The sequence below is a fragment of the Castanea sativa genome, chromosome 1 (assembly GCF_040712315.1).
Source record: "Castanea sativa cultivar Marrone di Chiusa Pesio chromosome 1, ASM4071231v1".
Taxonomy (NCBI): Eukaryota; Viridiplantae; Streptophyta; class Magnoliopsida; order Fagales; family Fagaceae; genus Castanea; species Castanea sativa.
In genome coordinates this window covers 10112746-10135845 of record NC_134013.1, presented here as the reverse complement: position 1 = coordinate 10135845, position 23100 = coordinate 10112746, and the positions used below count along the sequence as shown (strand labels likewise).

Here is a 23100-nt window from a genome sequence, read left to right as displayed (position 1 = left end):
TCTCTTATCTAGAATGGACACATGCTTCAGAAAAATAAAATATTAAAAAGAAGAAGAAGAAGATGATGTTTGAAAATATAGAAAAATAGGCGTGTCAAAGATGGGCTAGCACTTCAGAATTCAATCGTGCTTCAAAGATAGACCAGCGCTTCAGAATTTCAAAGGCGGCCCGTTCTCAATTCATTCTTGGCCCATTATACTTGTGAATTGTATTTCTAGTCCGTGCGACTGCAGCGGCATTGTTGACTATATATATAAGACACTTTTTTTTTTTCCCACAATTGTTTTTTGTTTTGTTTTTTTTTTTTTTTAAGTTTTAACCTATGAGGCCTGCTTCTGGTAATAACTCTTTATTATCAGATCAAGACATAATCGATTTTTGGTATAAACGAGGATTGAATCTTAGATCACTTATTCAACCGTAAAAAATTTTACCCGTTGAGTTAACTTATTCTTAAACTCTAAGAACCTTATAACCGAGTGACATTGTAAGATTATTAAAAATAAATAAAATTCTAATTTTGCTCCTTTATTTGTAAGAAGACGTAACTATGTTTGAGAGGCATTCAAGTATAACGGAGTAACGTGTTCATTCGGACTAGGGTCAAGCGATACGATCCTAGCATATTACGTTGGGCAGTTTGGGTTCGGCTGTACTTGGATTGGGCCATATGTTATCCCCAAATAGGGATCAATTTATGGCTTTGTTATGATAAGGATGAGCCTAAGTTGACCCACATTAAGATCCAGACATAATATATATATATATATATATATATATATATATATATATATATATATATATATATCTTTGATGGGCATTTTATCAATTTGATGAAATAAGACCCATTGATTATGTATGATTGATTGACAACAAACTAGCTCATACCGAAAGGGAACTGGAATTCTCTCAATTTGAAATAAATTCTTGTAATAATAAAAATTAAATTTTATAAATTTAAACGTAGCACACCGAGCTAACTTGAGAGACGGTATCTCATGCATTGAGCGCATGAGACATATCTCTCAGTAGTATGTAGGCTCCATATATTGTGGATCTCACATGTTAGTGAGACATATGTCTCATGCGCTCGACGCATACAAGAGTTTTGCATTAACTTGATTAGTGATGTGGCATAATGCGTTGACATGGCATTGTCTGGGGTCTCTGATGGCACAGCATGACTGACGTGTTAGAATCATGTGGGGACACTTGGCGGAAGGCTTGTGGCCCATGCGTGCAGAAACGTGTGGCGCTTGGCTTGTTAGACAAAATCCTTAGGCGACGCATTCAGGTTCAGATTGGTTTAGGTTGATTAGTTCGACAGTATTAAGTATTATTATATGTACTGAACCAAATTAATGTGCTAATTAAGTTGCTAACACCCAGCAAGAATTCGGATTCTGTCTGGAGAAAATACAGAGGCAAAAGGTATCAGAAAGTGAAAGTAGGAATTCTTTTCAGCCAAGATGAAACAATTTGATCTAAGCAACCATATATATATATATATATATATATTGGTGGTGCTATTTGGACCATAAATGCGTGGAACATTTTCTGCAAATTAAAGTTATATACTTTCTGTGATGATTCTTGATAGATTGGGTTCTCTCTTTTCATCTCAATAATGGAAAATGGAATAAGCTCCTTCCACTACATAATATTTAAATGACCAATTACCTCTATAAAGATCTTCCTCTCCATCTGTTTCGCTTGCAATATTACAAGTTCCACATTCTTGTCGCTTCCATTGTGGTGTTTCTTGTCATTCTTGGAAAACAATGGTAAGTTGATTGATCTTGCTTTACTTACTTTCCAGCTAACTTTCATTTAGTTCTGAAAGGATGAGCATAACTAAGTGTCTATTTGGGACAAGCTAAAAGTTTTAGTTTATTTGCAATTTCAGCTTATTTTTACTTCTATTCATGGGTTTTATTATACTTTTGAGTATTATTCATGGGTCTCATTATACTATTCAGCTAACTTTTACTTTAATTTACGATACTTTCAGCAAAAAAGTTTTTAGTTTTAGCTAAATAAGCTGTTTCTAAACGAACACTAGAATGGAGCATTCTTTAGCATTCACCATCTTTCTTACCTTCGAGAACCAAACAAGCTAATCTTCTAAGGAATTTGTCTATTACACTAACATTTTTATGCATGCATGCATGAGTTCTTCTTGGTTTTAATTCCTTTCAAGATATTTTTTTGGGGCTAAAAATGAGTGCAAACTGAATATTGTGGTGCTGCAGAATTGTGATGGATATGAGAAGAGCCACATTTCAGTTGGACCATGGGGAGGCCAATGTGGTGGCCGCTGGGATGATGGAGTTTACTGCACTATAAGACAACTAATAATCAGCCATGGAGCTGTAATCGATTCCATCCAGATTGAGTATGACACCAGGGGTTCCTCAGTGTGGTCGGAGAAGCATGGTGGGAGTGGTGGTACCAAAACAGATAAGGTCAAAATTATCACTAGCCTAAAGTAGAATGTTTTGTTATCAAATAAATAATTTATGATCAATTCTCACTATATAAAAGAAATCCATTGGTGTTACTTAATGATAAGAGCAATTATCATAGAGCATAAACCATATATTCTTTTTTTTTTTTTTTGTAGAACATAAACCATATATTCAAATCTTATTGTGTGTATATTACACATGATGTAACACTTTGTGATTTTACACAATTTTATAATTTTTATTGGATTAATATTTTGAATATTTGACCATTAGATATTTTCATCTCTATTATATCTAAAAACTAAAACATAGCATTTATTATTGCTATGTTCTTTTTGAGTCACATCAATATTGCATATTGGTTCATTTTGGTTTATTTAGGTCAACTTAGGTCCATTCAGTCCACTTTGGTTTATTTGATTCAATTCAGTCCACTTAGGTCTATTTGATCCAATTTAGTCCACTTAGGTCTATTTAGGTCCATTCGGTTAACCTCTTTTGGTCTATTTCCATTAATTGCAGTCCACCTTGGTCCAATCGATCTATTTAAAAAAAAAAAAAAAAAAAAAGTTCATTCGGTCCACTTAGGTCTATTTGGTCTATTTTTGTTTGTCGCAGTCCACTGTGGTCCAAATGATCTATTTCAGTCCACTTAGGTCTGTTTGGCATATTTCAGTCCATCGCAGTTCACTTTAGTCCAATTGATATATTTCAGTCCACTTTGGTCTATTCGTTCCACTTTGGTCTATTCAGTCCAATTTTTAACTAGCTGGCCCTTAAATTGATTATTATTTGTAGGTTGCCTTTTTATTTTTTGACTCAAAAATTCAGTTTTTTATTTCTTAATTTTTAGGTTGATAAATGATGAAATTTTATTCTACTTGAGTCCTAACTCTTTAGCTTTGGGCTAAAAAATACAAACAAAAATAGGTATTATAAATTAAAAGTATGGGCCCTTAAAAAAGTAATAAAAATGATAAATATTCAAAAGATAATCTTAAAATTCAAGTTTCAATAATATAGGCATTATACTTATATTTGGAAAGAAAATTAAAAAAGTATTATAAACTTATATAATAATATAAACTTAATGTAACATGTTACATGTATTCCATGGAATGGAGATGTACATCTTTTTTTTATAATATTCTTGAATATGTTCAAATTAGTCAACCAATTATGGTATTTTTTTTATAAAAAAAGTCATTTTAATAACATCTTCTCCATCTATATAAAACAATATATTACTATGTATTAATTGTTGTTGAATGCAAAATACATTTATATGTTGCATTACATTTTCTCATGCATCATGTGGATTTGCGACTACTTATATATCCATCCCAATATACATTAGTAATGTTTTACTATTTGATCTACAAAATCATATATATATATATATATATATATATATATATATATATATATATATATATATGTTAAACTTTAATTTACACTTCATATATAGTTCTTACACACAATGTCCACCTCTTCAAATTGGTGTCCATATTTTTAAAGAATGTCCACACATTTAATTCATGATAGTACATGATGTGTAGAAATTATATGTTGAGAGTGTGATACAATCAAAGCTCCTTTCATATTGTTTTCGCAGATCAAGCTTGACTATCCGGACGAACATCTGATTTCCATTAGTGGCCACTTTGGTAGCATCATTGAATGGGGTCCTCTCATTGTCAGGTCACTCGTGTTAGAAAGTAATAGAAAAAGATATGGACCTTTTGGTATCCAACAAGGAACCCCATTCACATTTCCTGTGACTGGTGGTAAGGTAGTGGGGTTCCATGGAAGGAGCAGTTTTTACATTGATTCTATTGGAGTGTATCTGAAGCCTCTCTTGCAGCATAATAATGGAATCAATGAAAAGTCCAAAGGCTATGACATCTTGGTTGCTGTCAGAGAAAAAATGGGTAATATGTTATTTGAAAATGTGGACAATAAGGTGGGTCACATTCTTCTTATTAAATCATTATAACTTAGACATAATTCTATTTGAATGAACCATACTTAAGATTATAAATCTTTCCAGGTTTATACTACTACTGAAGCTTCTAAAGGTTCCTCATACATTCGACAAACAGCAGCACTAAAAGAAGACCATGCGTTCCAACCAAACCGACCTTTTACTGAGTTTGAAACCAATGAAAGGGTGGGTAGCCTTAGCTTCTAAAAAAAATTCACAGGTTCAATGGCTGAATCGTAATGGAAAATCCTTACAGGTGTTTATCACAACCGGAGCTGGGAAAGGATCCTCAAACATGAGACATGCAGTAAAAGAAAAAGAAGATCATATGTTTGCACCTAACGTAGTTTTCAATGAATTTGAAACCAAGGACAAGGTGACTGTTTATTATACATACTGAGCTTCAATTCCAAAATTTAAATGAACCACATTCATATTGTATTACTTTGCAGGTGTATTTTACTACCGAAGGTGAGAAAGCATCCTCAAACATGAGGCATGCTCGAAGAGAGAAAGAGGACTATTCATTTGTGTCTAACAACCAAGTTTTCAACAATGTTGAAACTATGGACAAGGTGTGTTTTTTATTCTTTGTGTTATGGTTTAGTGTTGGAAAGTTCTATGTGACAAATAATGTGTCAAAAAGGGTGGTTTTAAGTGCGTTAAGTTAAACTGAGGATACTAGTGAACTAGAAGAAAAAGAAGATCATGTGTTTGCACCTAATGTTGTTTTCAGTGAATTGAAACCAAGGCCAAAGTGACTGTTTATTATACATACTGGGCTTCAATACCAAAATTTAAATGAACCACATTCATATTGTATTACTTTGCAGGTGTTTATTAATGCCGAAGCTGAGAAAGCATCCTCAAAAATGAGGCAGGCTCGAAGAGAGAAAGAGGACTATTCATTTGTGTCTAATAACCAAGTTTTCAACAATGTTGAAACTACGGACAAGGTGTGTTTTTGATTCTTTGTTTTATGATTAGTGTTTGAAAGTTCCATGTGATAAATCATGTGTCAAAATTCTTTTACAGTGGGCAACCTCTTGGTGATGCATGTGTGATTTTATAATTGTAAAAAAAAAAAAAAAAGGGTAAAAATACTATAAATTTGACTATATAACATTTACAAATTGACGTGATAATAAATGTGATTCGTTAATGTCAACATAATAACTCAATGTCAATTTTTTTTTTTTTTTTTTTTGTAATTGATGTCACATCAGTTTGCAAAAATAATGTAGTAAATTTATAGTTTAGCTAACATCACTTTCATTGGAAATGTTTTACTATTTTGATTTACCTCAGAAACATGTGATAATCAAATTTGATAATTCAAACAATCAGGAGTCAAAACCAGAATTTTCATATTCATACATTTGTATAACCTACAAATATGTTTTAGGTGTTTAGCACTGCTCAAGCTGCCAAGGGTTATTCAAACATGAGGCATAATGAGGATAAAATGCTAATACCAAACAAAGTTTTTGGGGAATTTGAAACCAAGGACAAGGTCAGTGTTTTTTTTTTTTTTTTGCCTGTTTATCTTTTTATGTTATCATTGTATAAGTATAAATAGATTAAACTGAACCATGTTTAAATTCTTCTAGATGTATACTACTGCCCAGATTGCCAAGGGATCTAAGAGTGTGAGACAAGCTGTATCATATGGACCTTGGGGTGGTAATGGTGGAATGCTATTTGATGATGGACTGTATACAGGTGTCCGGGAGATTCATGTGACACGTTCTGGTGGTCTTGTTTCCATTAGAGTTTGTTATGATCTCAATGGACAAGCCATATGGGGAGACAAGAATGGTGGAAATGGAGGACTAAGATTAGACAAGGTTAATAACTAATCAGCATTACACAGCTCCAATCTTTGTCTGATAATCTTGATTAGGAGATCCATACAATGCCTTTGTGATAATACACACTTTTCTACTTGTTAATTGTTGAACAGATAACTTTTGACTATCCGCGTGAATTCTTGACTAACATAAGCGGATATCATGGATCAATGATCTTAAGGGGACCTACAGTTGTCAAGTCCATCACATTTTACACTAACAGGAAGAAGTATGGACCTTTTGGAGATGAACAAGGGGTCCCTTTCTCCTCTGGTTCAATAGATGGGATTATTGTCGGTTTCCATGGAAGAAAAGGATGGTTTGTGGAGAGTATTGGAGTCCACGTCTTGGAAGGGAAACTGTCACTACCTCGGCCTTCTTATGATGTATTCAACAAGACTGACATTAGAATTTCTGAGGTAAGTACTGAGTACTCCTTTGAAGATTTGAGCATTTTCTCTGATTGTTCTATTCTGCAATTGTCTTCCATAATTAATAATATTGGTCAATTTCGTCCATTTTTAAATGGGACATAGAATGGAGACACAATTCGAAAATGTGCTCTGATATCATGACAATCACTATTCACTACTCCCCAAAAATTTGAACCATTAGACAATGATGAATTTAATCATTTAACAAGTATTCTAACAGGTGCAAGGACTAGCTCCATGTGGACCAGGGGTTCTCCCTGCTGGAATGGTGAAAGAGCCAGCTCCATATGGACCAGGGCCATGGGGTGGAGATGGTGGAAAGCCCTGGGATGATGGAGTATTCAGTGGGGTCAAGAAGATTTTCCTAACTAGGGGGGAAGCCATTTATTCTATACAATTCGAGTATGATCGCAATGGCCAATCCATGTGGTCAGTTAAACATGGAGCAAACAAGGAGGGCACCTGCCATGTGGTACTATATATATTTCACTACTTACTAGTGCTTACATATATACTAGTCTTCTCAGTTATTTGCAAACTTCAACGTAGATATGTTGTATGTAACTTTTTTTTTTATTTACGAAAAAACAAACAGGTCCAATTCGAGTACCCACAAGAAACCCTTAGCTGCATAAGTGGTTATTATGGCTCTGTTGCTGGAGATGAATGCAAGAAAGCAATAAAATCTCTCACATTTTATACCAATAGAGGAAGGTATGGACCGTATGGGGAGGAGACAGGCACATACTTCACTTCCACAAAGACTGAAGGAAAGATTGTTGGGTTCCATGGAAGAGCTGCATGTTATTTATATGCCATTGGAGTCCATATGCAACATTGGTCGACTGGTCGAGTTGAGCAAGGAACTATCAAAACTCTGCTCAACAAGATCTTCACCTAACTTTACCACAGTAGCAGTTCATTTGCACTGGTAATATGGTGTGTATGGACAACAAACCAAGTGTTGGCCCAAAATAATTTTCCCAAACGTATTAGAATGCAATGAAATGCAGTGACAACAATAATATAATAATATAGGTTCTCACTGACAAGGAAGTGATTTTATTTGCTCTTTTCTTCTTATTGTCTTTTATTATTACCACATTTTCAATCAATCATAGCAATATTCTACGACCTGACTTTTGTTATATAGTATATAAGTATATGATATAATATTAGAAATCTTAACACAAAAATTTAAGGCCGTGGGTTCTAGTTAGCTCAACTTGTAAAATTTTTTGTCATCAAACAAGAGATCTAAGATTTGAATCTCATCTACACCAAAAACCAATTAGTGTCTTGGCTTGATAATAGAGAAAAATCATCATGGAGCAAACACCATAGGTTAAAATTCCATCGTATTTATAAAATTAAAAAAAAAATCATTTAAGGCCGCTTAGAATCATTTGACTGAACTTAAAATTAAGTGGAGCAAAATCATTTATACATCCAGGGGGGGGGGGGGGGGAACATATTCATCCCAACAAATAAATGTAAAAATATATATATACTGTTCATGTAAGCCCAAGTTAATCCATGGTAAAATTTGTCATCATCTAATCACAAAATCATAATTTAAAATAAAATAAAAAATAAAAAAAATTGTCAGTGCGAGGTACTCTGGGTTTCATCATTCAATCAAAGTCCTCTATCTGAAAGAATGTTTCCATCAGATTTATCTACAAACTCTATGGGATTAACTTAAATTTGAAAACTAGAGGGAGGACTTACCAATAAGTTGAGAAGGGAAGGCAGCAGTGAGCAGACCAATAGGAGAGATTATTCTAGAACTCGCTTCCCAATACTAGGTCTTGCTTCAACATGGTGTTTTTACTTATTTCCATTTCTATTATATATAGTCCAATGCTGCATGATACCCCAATTATCAGACTAGAATTTCGCCCACTGCTTTAGTATTTTCTTAAACTCTTCCTCATATTAATGCTTCCATCAAGCCAGGGCAATTGGTTGCAAAGGAAACCGTAATACAGATGCAATGTTTCAGCCAATCTGGAGACAACCCACATGGTATATAGGACAACCAAATGAATCCACTTATTTGTGACATCATGAGATTTTCTTTAGTTGGGCAATAGATATGGCAAAATTTCACACTACCGATGTTGGTTTTCACATGACAAATAAGGTGGTAAGAAGTTCTTAAATCCAGATGCTCTGCATAAGAAGCACATAGAGCAAGTCCTATTTAATTACCATGATTGTCCAAATTTAGAGTAAATTGTATTGTCACTAGGGGCTCATGGTCACTCTGGTGGCTGAATCGCTCCAACATTTCACTTCCAAGAAAACATGAATTATAGATTAGGCATTGATCAAAGCCCTGTGAAGAACCAATATTGTGACTAATGAGTGAAAGTGAATAGTACTTTTGTTTAATTACCAGCAAGTAGCTTTTGCCAAGGGGAATCTTAGTTTCATCAGTCTCCAATTAATAAAAACAGTCTCAGTAATATTTCAACTCCAAACTCCTTATTAGAGTATGACATTTCCTCCAAATCCAAACTAATCAACAGGGTTTCACTCATTTATTTCTCTTGACCTGCTATCATTTAACAGATGGAATCCCAGTGTCTTAGTTCTTGCTCAAACTGCACCTGATCATGTTGGTACAGAAAACGAAGTGCACATTTCTGCACCCTTACACCTGGCCAATCACTTCCAAATGAAGCCTTAATGTAACTGCACTGATGGTGCAATATATCCTTAAATGGCTTACCTGGTACGTAGGATATCCAAATAAATTCACCTAGACTAAGTAACCATATGATTTCTTCTTCAGTGGTATGACAAACAAGGATTTGATCATTTATACCATCCACATGCGTTTGAAAACGACAATGTAGGCGGTGAGAAAATTTGAAAAACAAATTGTTAAGGAAGGCAGTTGCATCCCCGTGCATTGAAAAAGATGCATATAGAGCGAATCCCATCCAATTGCTATCACGGAACAAATTTGTTGGTAGGCCAATTGTCACAGAGTGCCCACAACCATGATGAGTGAACCACTCTTGAATTTTATTCGGAGGGAAACAGGAATTGTACAAAGTGGCCGGATGAAAGTCCTGCAAAATAGAATTAGTGTCCAATTAGAGAGATCTGATTGTATTTCTTAGGATAATCCTATTTGCACAATTACTATAGAATTCTTACCAATGGGCCAGATCTGTGGAATTGATTGGGAGGGTGTGGATCCTCACTAATCTCCCCCTGAGAAATGGGCAACCTTTGATGGTGTACGGGGTCATGAGAGTTGTTAGCTCCACCGATTTCATTGTAATTAATGAAATGCAAATAGTCACCATATGAGGTTATGCATTTAGTTATTATATGTGTAAACTCTTTGATACAGTGCTGGTATACAAGATTGACCCCACATTTCAGCACAGACAAATCTGGACTATGGCTTAGAAACAAGAATTCAACCCAGGTGCATTGACTCCATTGATGTGAAAGCAACCCGCATGGTATGAATGATACCCAAAGAAATGAATGTCCATATAACAAAAATAATTTGTTGTCTTCAGTGATGCTACTGGGAAGTAATGGACTGACGACACCAAATATGGTCTTCAAAAAAATACTGAAGTTATGAGAAATATTTGACTCCAACTTCAAACGAATGTCGGTTGGATGATCATGAAATGAAAGAACAACACATAGTGCAAATCCCATCCAATCAGGATTATTATACAAATTCACAGATAGTCGGATCGTCACTGAAGGCCTATAACTCTGATGGCAGAACCATTGTGGAATTTGACATCCAGGAAAACAGTGATTAAAAGCACGGCGACTGTTGTAGTGATTCTGAAAGACATGTAAATGTAAACCAAGCTTGACTAAGTTTACTGTATTGGTATTTTAATTATAATGTTAGTATATCACATATTCTGCACATGTTGTATACTGCACATTTAGCACTCATTGCATATCTTGATTAGCCCTTGATTGTGACAAAAATGAAGCGAAATTTTGGTCATTGATTTTAGTCTAATCAAGGGATACTCATAGGTCAATTGTTGTATCTATATATACTCAGTTTTGTTTAGCACCTCATTGTACAGAAAAATATATAGAATCTATTAAGAACAACTTTTGTTCTTTTTCTATTCGTTTATTTTAACTGGATATCAATACGCCATGTTTCCATGGAGCCAAGTCTCTCTACACATGGGCACTCTGATGTTTCTCTCCGCTCATGCAGTATGCCCCCATGGCCCAAGGCCATCCTTGCACATTCCTCCAGTGAGATTGAGCTCTATTCAACCCTCACCCTCCTTGTCATCACCAATAATAATAAAATCATCAACATAAACTATCAACAGGATCTTTCCTCTTTCAGAGGTACTAGAAAACACAGAGTGATCAAAATGGCAACACTACAATCTAAACTTGATCACTGCTTCACTAAACTCACCAAACAGAGCCATAGGAGATTGCTCAAAACCATAGATAGCTTTATGTAGCATACACACCTTCCTGGACTCCCCCCAAGCAACAAACCTTGGTAATTTCTCTATATAAAAATCCATTTTTGAGGTCTAATTGAAAGAGTGGCCAACCCAATCAGCAGCTAAAAATATCAAAATCCAAAGTGAAGCTCGCAACAAGAGAGGAACGTCTCTAAATAGTCTACACCATAGGTCTAGGAATACCCTTTTGTAACTAGTCAAGCGTTCAAACGCTCAAAAGAACCATTGGGCAAGTACTTCATAGCATACACCCATCAATAACCAACAGTTGCTTTTCCTGAGGAAGAGTGCGACCAGTCAAACAAGGTTGACGGCACTCAGAGAGGCCAACTCGTATATTGGTCATTGCAGTGAGGGCTGGGCTTCGAGGCTTGGACATGTAATGTCATCGCCCGACTCAAGCAACTTGATTTGGGTGGTCACTGGCAATGGACTCTAGCGTGGCAGTGGGGATTTAATTAGGGCTTTGATACTCTATCTTAGGTGGTGTGTTTAGGGTTTACAAAGTAAATTACCCTAACACACATAAATATTATTCATATATGTGGGTGATTACGATGATATTACTCTTTTTCCCTTTACTTAATACAAACTCATAACAAATTTTATATACAAGATACAGCCTCCTCCTGGATATGTGCATTCTTCTAATAAGGTCTTGTCGATTTTATTGTGCTCTCCTAAACAATCCTCACGTGCTTGTTTGCCAATTCAATCTAGTTGTTGCTTAACAAGGTTTTGTTCCCAATTCCTATGAATTTGCTCTCTTCATCCACTGATCCTATAGTGGTCCATTGTAGGGACTTGGGGTTACCTTCTCTCCCGATGGTTACTATCTCTTGCAGGCTAAATGCTCGTTTGACCTCGTACAAAGCAGGTTTGATTGACAACAAGATAATAACCAGTCCTTATGGAGGTCAATGCGAAGCTAACTGCCACCTGTGGAGAGCCTTTTCCAGATGCACTCTCTATCACCAAATGGTTAGCAGAAGAGAACACTTTTCCGTGGTCTCCATTTCTCCTCTTAGTCTTTCCTTGATCTGCAGGCATAATCTGATGCAAATTGAGCTTGTAATGACCCGAGGAAAGCGCTAGCCACATTTGTGCATATGCCACAAAAGAACTAGTAAAATTACAATTGGAGCTCCTTATAATCACTTATAAATCCAAGATTCAACTTGTAAACACCCGATGTGGAACTCAGTAATGACCCGAGGAAAGCGCTAGTCAAATCTTTGCTCATACCTCAAAATGACAAATCAAGTTACAATTGGCGTTCTTCATAATCACTTATAAACCCAAGATCCACCTAGTAAACACTTGATGTTGGACTTAGCACATTCTCACACAACACACACTCAAAAAATACAATCTAATCAAATCCACTCAAATTTGGGATATTACAAAGCTGATGATCCTATTGATCACAATTCCGCTACTAGCTACTGTTTCTTGTTGGCACCTCACATATTCCTTGGTGTAGCAAGAAACATTTTGTTGTAGCCCATTCTAGTATTGAAGCTAAGTGATGAGCCATTGTTGAGTATACGTCTAAGCTTCTATTGATCACAATTCCACTCAAATTTGGGATATCACAGAGCTGGTGATCCTATTGATCACAATTCCACTGCTGGCTATTGTTTCTTGTTGGCACCTCACTTATTTCTTAGTGTAACAAGAAAAATTCTGTTGTAGCCCATTCTAGTATAGAAGCTGAGTGATGAGCCATTGTTGAATATATGTCTAAGCTTCAACGGCTCCAATGGCTCTTAGCAAATATGAGGGCCCCCCAGACCATAAGTCCACTACAACAATTAGAATGCTATCCACATTGCCTAAAATGATGTCTTTCATGAGTGCCCCCAGACCAAGTACATTGAGATCAATTGTCACTTTATCCAATCTCATCTCAAACAAGGTAGCCTTCACTTGCACTCATTTTCTTCTAAAGGCCAACTTGTTGATGTGTTCATTAAGTCCCATCTATAAGGCTATCTTCATAATCTCATCTTCAAACTCAAGTTGGCTTCCTCTGCGCCACCTCGAGTTTAAGGGGATGTCAATATATCAAATATTTTGCACATGTTGTATACTGCACATTTAGCACATGTTGCATATCTTGGTTCGCCCTTAATTGTGACTGAAATCAAGGAACATTAATTGTCCTTGCTTTTAGTCTAATCAAGAGATCCTCATAAGACAACTGTTGTATCTGTATATGCTCAGTTTTGTATAGCACCTTATTGTACAGAAATTTTTTTAGAAACAAAAAATACAAAGATTCTATTCATAAAAACATTTGTTCTTTCTTTGTCCATTTTTTAAAACATATAAGTCAAGAGGTTGTAAATTTTTTTATTTATTTATTTATTTTTAGCATAAGTGTAAATTGTATAACATGGTTTTAGGAAAAAAGAAAGAGAAAAGGTTAATTTATTACCATAATAAATAAATTTTTTAATTACTTTTTATTCAAAAGTTGACACATTTGTTTGTAATAGTAAGGCTTATCTAGTAAAATCTATAGTATTTCTAGGATCAGACAAAAGAAAGTATAAAGCATCGGATTTATAGGGATTGAAAAATGTCATTCTAGTTTAATCCTATAAATGTGTTGGCAAAGAACATATTGGCCATAAAAGGGATACCACAAACAAATATGATCAAATGGTGCTTTTAGGGCTCAAAGTTCAACTCCAAGGGGGCATGTTTCAAGGCAATTATTTATTTAATTTTAGGTTTCTTGTGTGGACCTGCCCTCTCCAAACAGAGTGGAATGTGATAGTTGTAAAATTCTCCTTCCTAAGTTTGTAACATTTTTGTCTTTTCTACTGTATGTACTCTGTAAGTCTATGCACAGATTCTCCTTATATTAGTATTATTTTTTTGCATATTTTGCTGAATCACACACTTATAAGCACACGTACACACATACATAGAGATGGAGAGATAGAGACCTTCAAATATGTTCTAGTCCAAGAATCAAGTCTGCTTGATAGAGTACTTTCACGTTGTCCATTCCTAACTGGTACACCTGAATAAACAAAAAGAGGGACATACATTTTTTGAAGTTTCTGCTATAATTAATGAAGAAAATGTTTGCCTTTAAGTACAACCTTCTTCTTGTACATGTTCAGTACTTGATAGAAGCTCTGTCATGGATTGAGGCCTCCTGCAAGTAGCAAAAAACAAATCTTTAGTTTGATTTAGAAATTCCATAAATGATGCATTCAGGTAAATTTCTCAGACTTAAATTTTACCTTTGGAATGTGAAATAGCAACCAAAATATATTTCATGGTTACAGATTGGCAACTTATTTACTTGATGTAAAAGATATCGGTAATAAAATGCATTTGAGCACTCTAGCATGCACTAGACTAATGTTTGCGCTAACTCTTTAACATCTTGCTTGTATACAAGATGGATTCCACACATTTCAACCTCCACATTTGGGTTAGTACTTTTAATCTCAACACTTAGGCTGTTGGTTTTAAGTGAAGTGCTAATGCAGCAGCATTCATCCAAATGATCCTTAAACCATGCACACGATATATGTAACCATAGTCCAAATGAACCAACGCAGAATTTGTCTTTAGGGATATTAAAGACTAGGGGAAAATCTACACAATCTCTATTTGTGTCCAAATGAAACATGAACTCATGAAAATATTTTGACTCTTTACCAAGAAAGACGTTTGAAGCATTTTGTACTACAAAAATAGCACACACAGCAATTCCACTCCAGCTATTGTTATCATACGGAAGAGAAGGCAATAGGATAGCTACAGATGACCCAAGGCTCTGACGGTTAAACCAGCCTGGAATTTTAGTTTAAGGTAAAACGCTGTAAAATCCTTCACTTTGATGAATTTGCTCCTATTAAAAAAGAAAAAAGGAATAAGAAACAAGATGTTCAGTACATGTGTGTGTGTGTGAGTGAGAGAGAGGTGACCTCATGTATATTTGCCACAATGGTCGGAAGTGTATATCTTGCAAAGAAACCTCCATGATTTTTCATTCTTTATCCTCAACCAAGCTGAGGCAATTAATAAAAGTATATCTTGCTTCACCCCGGAGTCCACACAACAACATCATTATAGTTTTGCAATGAAGCACACCCTCTTGCCATTACAAATTGTGTACTAAGTGGAAGATTTGGCAATGCTTGAAGCTTGCTACAGTTATCCATGTAAAGAAATCTAAGTTTAGGAAGTTGAGAGATGCTATCAGGTAGGCGTGTAAAATTGCTTTTGCTCAGGTCTAAAAGGTGCACAGAAGATAAGCATCCAAGATCACCAGGAAATGCACCATCCAGCAGATTGCAGTCACTTAGATCTAGAGATACTAAAGACCTTAACCCTGAAAATGACCTAGGCATAAACAGGTTGATCGGCTCGAGTTCAGGATGTTGGCAATGAAGAAACTATTTTTCCATAAAACAAGTGTAGCATAGATGAAGGAAAGTCCAGGAAAATGCCATGATTTAGGTGGTTGACTATTACATCCCAATAGATTGAGAATTTTAAGAGAAGTCAAACTACAAATGACCTGTGGAAAACTTGAAATATTTTTGCATTCTTGAAGATTCAATAAAATCAGGCCAGTTATATGCTTAAATGATGATGGTAGTTCTTCTATGGCAGTTCCGTCCAGATAAAGCTCCAATAATTGTGTCATATCTCTTCCGATCTCTGAAAAATTCCTAAGTCTTGAACAACCAGAAAGAATAAAAATTTCAAGTGACTCCATGTTGATCTCATGTGGAAGGCTATGAAGATGCTTGCAATCTTTCAGATTTAATAGAGTAAGCCGCTTGAGAGCTCCAATAGATGGATGAATCTTATACAATCTTGTGCAACCTTGAAAAATCAGCCTCTCAAGGTTTGGGAATCCATTGAAGTCAGGAGTATTGATTAAGTGTTAAGAGTCACTAAGGTCCATGAGTTTTAGTTTGTCCAAGTTCTGTAATAAAGCAGTATATAAATATGAAAAATTAAGTTGTTAAGAACATAATCTATTGTTTCCTTTAAAGAAAGACACTTGCATTTATGAAAAACTTACAGCAAATCCCGTTGGTAGTTGCTCGATGCAGTTGCGAGGCATGATGAGTTCAACAAGATTGGTTGGCCAAAAACTAATTGGCATGGATTTCAAAGGATGATCACACCAGTCCATCATTCGTAGTTCATTAGAAAGATAATTAAGGCCTTGAGGAAGTTGCACATTGTAGATTTTTATCAGCCTAAGTCTTTTCATCTTTGAGAAGGCTTTGGCATTCAATTCTTCTTTATGTGGGGGTGAGTTTATCACCATGCCTTCAACAAATTCCATCCCCTAGTAACCAGGAACAATGAAATTAGAGTAAGGCAAGATACATTTACAAGAACTATAAAAATATACACTTATCTAAGTTTATGTCTATATACTAATCCACTTACAGTATTATTCTTCAATATAGAAAAAATATCCATATCATTCCACAACCTACTACGTCTCCCAGGCTCTTGAGGTGCTTCACGACAAACAATCTCCTTACCCATTTCTTGTAACAAATCATGCATCCACAATTTTCCTCCTGAAATGGTAATGAGAGATTTGTCTTTCAAAATTTCTATATCCTTGTAGTAACCAGAATCTTTTAGTATATCTGCAACTCGATTTTTGTCTTCTCCTTTGAATAAACATGCAATATCCAAAAATAGTTTTTTTGTTGAATACTCCAGTCCCTTATAATCGATTTCAAGTGTATCCAAAATTCTTCTATTTGGATTTTCTTTTAGTTGATCTAGGGTAGCTTCCCACACCTTTCTTGTTTTATCAATCAAGGAGAAGCTCAAAACTTCAAGAGCTAAAGGAAGGGCTTGAGCGTACTTAACAAAACCTTTGGATAGATCTACAAAATCTTTTTTAGGACGGGGTTTCTTAAAGACTCTCCAGCTAAAGAGCTCTAGGGCTTTATCATCTTCTAGTCCCTTTAACCTATATATCATATCCATGCAATATCTTTCCAACAAGTGTTTATCTCTACTTGTTATGATGATCCTACTCCCTGGACCAAACCAATCGTGCCTCATCGCTAATGCATCTCGTTGGTCTTTTTCATCCACATCATCAAGAACAATAAGAACCTTTCTATTATGTAATCTTTTTCCTATCACATCGATCGCCCCATGCACATCCCATATATTTACTTCTCTTTCCTTGAGGATCTCATACAGAAGTTGTTTTTGTAAAGAAACTAGACCATGATTTCCTGTTTCTCTAATAGAATCGACAGAAATAAAGCTTTTAGCCTCAAATTGATTAGAAATTTTGCAATAAATGACTTCTGCTAGAGCCGTTTTACCCACTCCCCCCATCCCCCAAATCCCAATAAAGCCAACATCATCCAATTCCAACCTTGTACCTAAGAAGGCCATCATTTGCTCCATATGGGATTCCATTCCAACAAGTTCCTTGGAGAGACTTGAGAAGTCACCATACAATTCACTTACTATCCTTCTAGTGATTTTTTGAATAACTGTTGCTTCAGGCCTGTAAAGAATGTAAAGAAAATTAACTTTGATGAGACATTGGTAGCCATATTAGACAAAATGTTCGGTAATTTTGTAACATTTAGCTTCACTAGAGATTTTTTTGGTGAGAAAGAAGTAATGTAATTTTATTGAAAATCAAATATACTTTATGTTCACGATGATGAACACAGTGTGTCAAAAAGTGCAGAAGTCGAGCTTCACTAGAGAAATAGGTACTCCCAAGTTTTTAAGGCTTTTAACAGATTACCTTCCTACAACAACCAAGCCTTAGTCCAATTTTTTTGGATTGCTAGGGATAGCCAGCCACATTACCTCCCTACTAGCCAAAATAAGAAAGCCGGCCCCCCTCCCTTTTTCCCTTTCTCCTTCTTCTCGGCCACCAATTAAAAAAAATTTCTTTTAAAATTTAAGCAACTGTTCTTTCTCAATTTTGATACTAAAATCATCTCATTTTTCAAAAAGAGAAAAAAAAATGAATTACTTTTCCTTTAAATAAATCACTTGAATTAAGTTTTTTTTTTTTCCTACATTTAGACTGCAAGCAAAAGAAATGAACAAGAACAATAACATGTAGCAAATGGTTACAAATGTTAAATGACCGAGAACTGAAGAGGAAGGCAACTGGACCACATAAGTCTATGTCAGTTTGGCTTGAGGGTTATTGATTAAATGATTACCATGCCTCATAGCTCAAACAACTCAAAGGTTCTTACCAAAAGTCCAATATTTTCCAAGTTTGTATGCAGGGGACACTTTGAATGTTCCCTCAAGAACGATGATAGTTACACAACACAACGCTAAAATTGTGAAATTCACAATTTTACAATTACAACTGAAATCGCGTTTCGTGTGCAACAGTGAGTGTGTAACGAGAATCAACCAAAAAGAAAATATCATGTAGATTTATAAGGATAATTCTAAATGCACTAGACTAACATATGTGTCACCCCTACACAACACACACTAAACTAATTCAATATCAATTGGGTGCATAACATCACCTGTCATGTAAATGCCATCCTGAGATATTGCCCACCTCTCTCAATGCAGTTTTCCATATTTGCAACTTTTCTCTGCTAACCTTAGGATCATCTTCATGTCTAGCAAAAGCTTCTGCAAAAGTCTTTGTCCGATTCTGTACAACAAAGGGATTCACATAGTAGAAAACTGGCAAAACTATGAGTCCCGTCTATTTCATGCATTGTAAGATCTTGGCAAGTTCATCCAAACATCACCTTGAAAAGACATAGTTTTTTGAGAGAATAAGGATTGCTATCAGAGTATAGATGAAGCTAACAGGATTAGTAGCAAGAGCAGAGGAGAAGCTAGCAAGATCAGTGGCCATAGCAGTGATCACAGTGCAGACACATCAATAGCAGAGCATAGACAAAACGACAATAAGAAGTAGTTTCTATACGGCATGTAGTTTAGTGTAGTTAGGTATTTACTTAAGTGACAACACGTGAGAAGGTTTGTTAATCCTGAAGCTAGCACGTGTGATAGGTTGTTAATTCTGTTAGTTAGTTATTTTTGCTTTCACACTTGTACAGACTAGTATAAATGTAGTTCCTGTAATCACTCTTAATAATTAATGAGAATATTCAGTTTTAATTCTTTGTTTGTGATACTTGGATTCTCTTATAGCTTTCATTAGCTCTAGATCAAGGAATGTTCCTCGTTTGAGTTTCTCATCATCTCTAAACACGTCAATGCCTTTCTGTTTCAAAGCAGTATATAGATGGTCTGTGAAATTCTTGCGTGTGTCCTTGCCATAGAAATTGAGAAAAACGTCATGTTTCCATTGAGGTGTTGAATAAAGAGAAGTAGATGAAGATAGCGATGATAATGATGATGATGGTGGTGGTGGTGATAACCTTTGAGTGCTCATGGCCATGGAATCCATACTAGCTTGTTTATAATTCTACAAATTCAAAAAGAGAATGAAAACAATGGCTATCTAAATTCTAGAGAGAAAGGAAATGGGAAAGAGAGTGTAAAATTGAAAGTGAAGAAGAATAAGAAAAAAAGAAGAAGGTAAAGTATAAACAAGAAGTTCGTTTACCCAAAAAAAAAAAAGAGTCAACAGGCATTCTCACCACGTGCCACAAGAACAAGGTGAAGCAGTGGCAGATAGGTGAAATTTATATTTTAAAATGTTGATTTTTTTTTTTTAATTACTTATTGCTGCATGCATACTTTACACTGAAATTGTCACTTAAAGTCCTTGGTGGTAAGCCCTGATATTTGGCTAGTGAAATTCATATTTGAAGAAGTATTCCCATGAAAAATTCCATGTAGAATATTTACCATGGTGAAAGGACGCTTTTTTTAGTTTTTTACTACAATAAGGGCCAAAGTAGTTATGGTTTATAGTACTCATACATAAATATTATCATGAGTCATGACTTTGAGAATTTGACATTTACTAAATGCAATGAGTGCCCATTTTTTGGCAAATTATTATCGTATATTTTGATGAGAAATACGAAGATAAGTGCAAAACATTTTAAAACACAAGATTCAATTATGGAATTTTTCTCATTCTAAATTACAAAATTATCAATTCAACTGTACCAAAAATGTACTGATTTATTTTCTTGTCGCCTCAAATGTAGTAGCTGAGTAGTTCGGAAATTATTTCCTTGAGTTCTTTTTTGGCAAATTATTGTTTACTACAACGAAATGTTAACGGCAACCAAAGACAAAATACCCCTCAAATGATAAGTGGTTGATGTTTAGAGTTTGTTTGTCAAGAGTGTTCAAATGAGTTCAAAAATCAAGTTCCACCTAGAATTCGATTTTGTTAAAATCGAGTTCAAAAAAATAAGGACATTGAGTGTATGTTTGGAATAGCTTATTTAGCTGAAACTAAAAACTTTTTTACTGAAAATGTAGAAAAAAAAAAGTTAAAAGATAAGCTGAATAGTATAGTGAGACTCATGAATAATATCAAAAAGTGTAATAGGACCCATGAATAGAATCAAAAAGTGCAGTAGGACACATGAATATCTTTCTTAGTTTATCTATATTATATATCTAAAATACGCTCTTGTTAAGCCATATCAACAGCCACATTATCCATTTAATTCCTTCTTTTTATTTTCTCTTTCTAAACTTTTTTTCTCCCAATTCTTAAAAATAATATATATATATATATATATATATATATATATATATATATATATAATAACTCTTATTCTCTCTATTAGTCCACATTAACTATTACACTTCCTTCAACTCTTCCCCTTACTCTTTACCTTTTTATCTCTCCACCACTCTTTATTATACCTCTTTATCTTCTCACTACTCTCTATTTTACATCTTTATCTCCTCACTACTCTTTACTTTACTGTTATACTTCATCATTTTCTCTTTCTTATATTTTGACTCTTCTTCTCCCTATTTTATTTTGTATAAATTCAATATCATTTCTCTTATTCAATTCATACTTTCCCCACAAAAAACTGTTAGTACTCTCTCTCTCTCTCTCTCTCTCTCTCTCTCTCTTTACTTTCCTGTGAATTTTGTTCTTTCTTATAATTTTGATTAAGGCTAATAGTTTTTTTTTTTTTAATATGTGTTTTTGTATTGTGTTTTTTTAGGGGCTTTTTGGTAAGAATATTTAAATATAGTTTTTTGTTTTACAATCCATGAAATGGTGGGCCCCACACCTGAACTTATTGTTTGAAAATATTTTCTAAATACAGTTTTCAAAAAACTGCATCCTATTTTCCTTATTTAAAACGGGATTTTGAAAATGGCTTAGGGGGTGTTTTCAAGGTACAGAAATTGTTTTTAATGACATAGTTGTAAATAAATTGAAAATAGTGAACCCCACATATTTGTCCAAACTCTTTTATTTCTTAAATTTAGGAGTTTAACTTTATCACAAAAAGAATTCTCACACTTTAAATTTGAAACTTATCATTAAAAAAACAAAAAAACAAAAACATGATGAGCTCTATTCCATTATCATTATCCATAATATATATATATACTACGTGTTACTTTTTGTAAATATTTTTTTTTTAAATCTCAAAAATAGAAATGCTCTCCCAAAAAATTAGTCCATTTTTATTTTTAGTATTTTGAAAATTATTCTTAAAAGTGGGAGCTAAACACATAAAATATAAAAACTATTATCTAAAAATTAGTTTCAAGTTCAATTTTTTAAAAATTGTTTTTATATTGTTTTGAAAACAAAAACAAAAATCCTCCTACCAATCAGACCCTTAATTTCCCATTACAAAGTCTTCTCTCTCCCTTTTATAGCTTTGATTGAATTTTGATTTGGGTTAATACTTAGTTTTTTTGGAAATAGGAATCTGAGTTTATGTCAAAATACAATCTACATGTTTATGAATTTGAATATGCCTATCAATTTTTTTAGTAATAAATTATTATAAAGTCTATTTTTTATTGCTTTTGTTTCATTTTAATTTTAGTTAAGATAATATTGTAATTTTGTGATAAATTTTTATTATCATGATAATCTCTCTCTTTTTTTTTTTTGAGAATGAAGTCATGAAACTTTAATTGAAGAAAAACTCAACTGTTATTGGTGTACAAAACAAAGTAAAGATGTGGTGGAACATCCTCCATCCACACCCAAAAACCTCCAACATGTCTAGCATATTTAGCTAAGTTGTGAGCTATAGAATTACCAATTCTACGGGTATGTGAGAAGGAAATACAACAATTGGCTCTTGTGGTGGCCTTGGCTAATGTAAGGATATGGCCAAAAAAGGATAAGGACACTTCTGCACTACTGAGGGTGTTGATAACAGCTTCAAAATCACCTTCAAGAATAAATGAGGACTAACCAAGTTTAAGGACAAAAGGCATGGCTTGGGCTGCTGCCTAAGCCTCTACCACATCGGATGAGTGAGGTAGCGAAATTTACTGTGAAAGTGAGGCCAGAACTTGACCTTGATCGTTGCGGACCACCACTCCCAAACCTACCTTCCCAATATCCAAAAAGTAGCACCATCGAAATTTACCTTAAGTGAATTTGCTGGGGGAGGAGTCCACCTAACTCGTGGGGGTGCAGGAATAGAAATTTGAGAAGGGGAGGTGGTATTAGCTTGGCGAAAGACTTGGAGAGCATCCTGTGCAGTTGGAACCACCGGCATAATGGGGTAGTCTTTGTTGCTCTTCCTTAGCTGATTTTGGCGAAACCAAATTGTCCACATAAGCATCACCATTAGCTCCAGGTTCTTTCCTTCACCATGGGCATAGATGAGAATTTTGAATAATAAATTTAAAACTTAAAAAATTTATTTGTATATCAAATATAACACGCTACAACAGAAGTTAGAAAAATATAATTCACC

General features: G+C 34.6%; 1 protein-coding gene and 1 pseudogene across 1 annotated transcript; one reads left to right on the top strand and one right to left on the bottom strand.

The window, feature by feature from the left end:
• The first annotated feature begins 1674 nt into the window (after positions 1-1674).
• LOC142643555 (jacalin-related lectin 3-like) lies at positions 1675-7852 on the top strand. Its single transcript, XM_075818231.1, has 12 exons — positions 1675-1785; positions 2254-2466; positions 4085-4432; positions 4520-4639; positions 4710-4829; positions 4906-5028; positions 5287-5409; positions 5859-5966; positions 6064-6300; positions 6417-6722; positions 6958-7209; positions 7333-7852. Exons 1-12 carry the CDS (start codon positions 1783-1785, stop codon positions 7636-7638), a joined length of 2259 nt encoding a protein of 752 aa, XP_075674346.1. The 5' UTR covers positions 1675-1782; the 3' UTR covers positions 7639-7852.
• Positions 7853-9307: 1455 nt separating this feature from the next.
• Positions 9308-22971, bottom strand: LOC142607503 (TMV resistance protein N-like; annotated as a pseudogene).
• Positions 22972-23100: the final 129 nt, after the last annotated feature.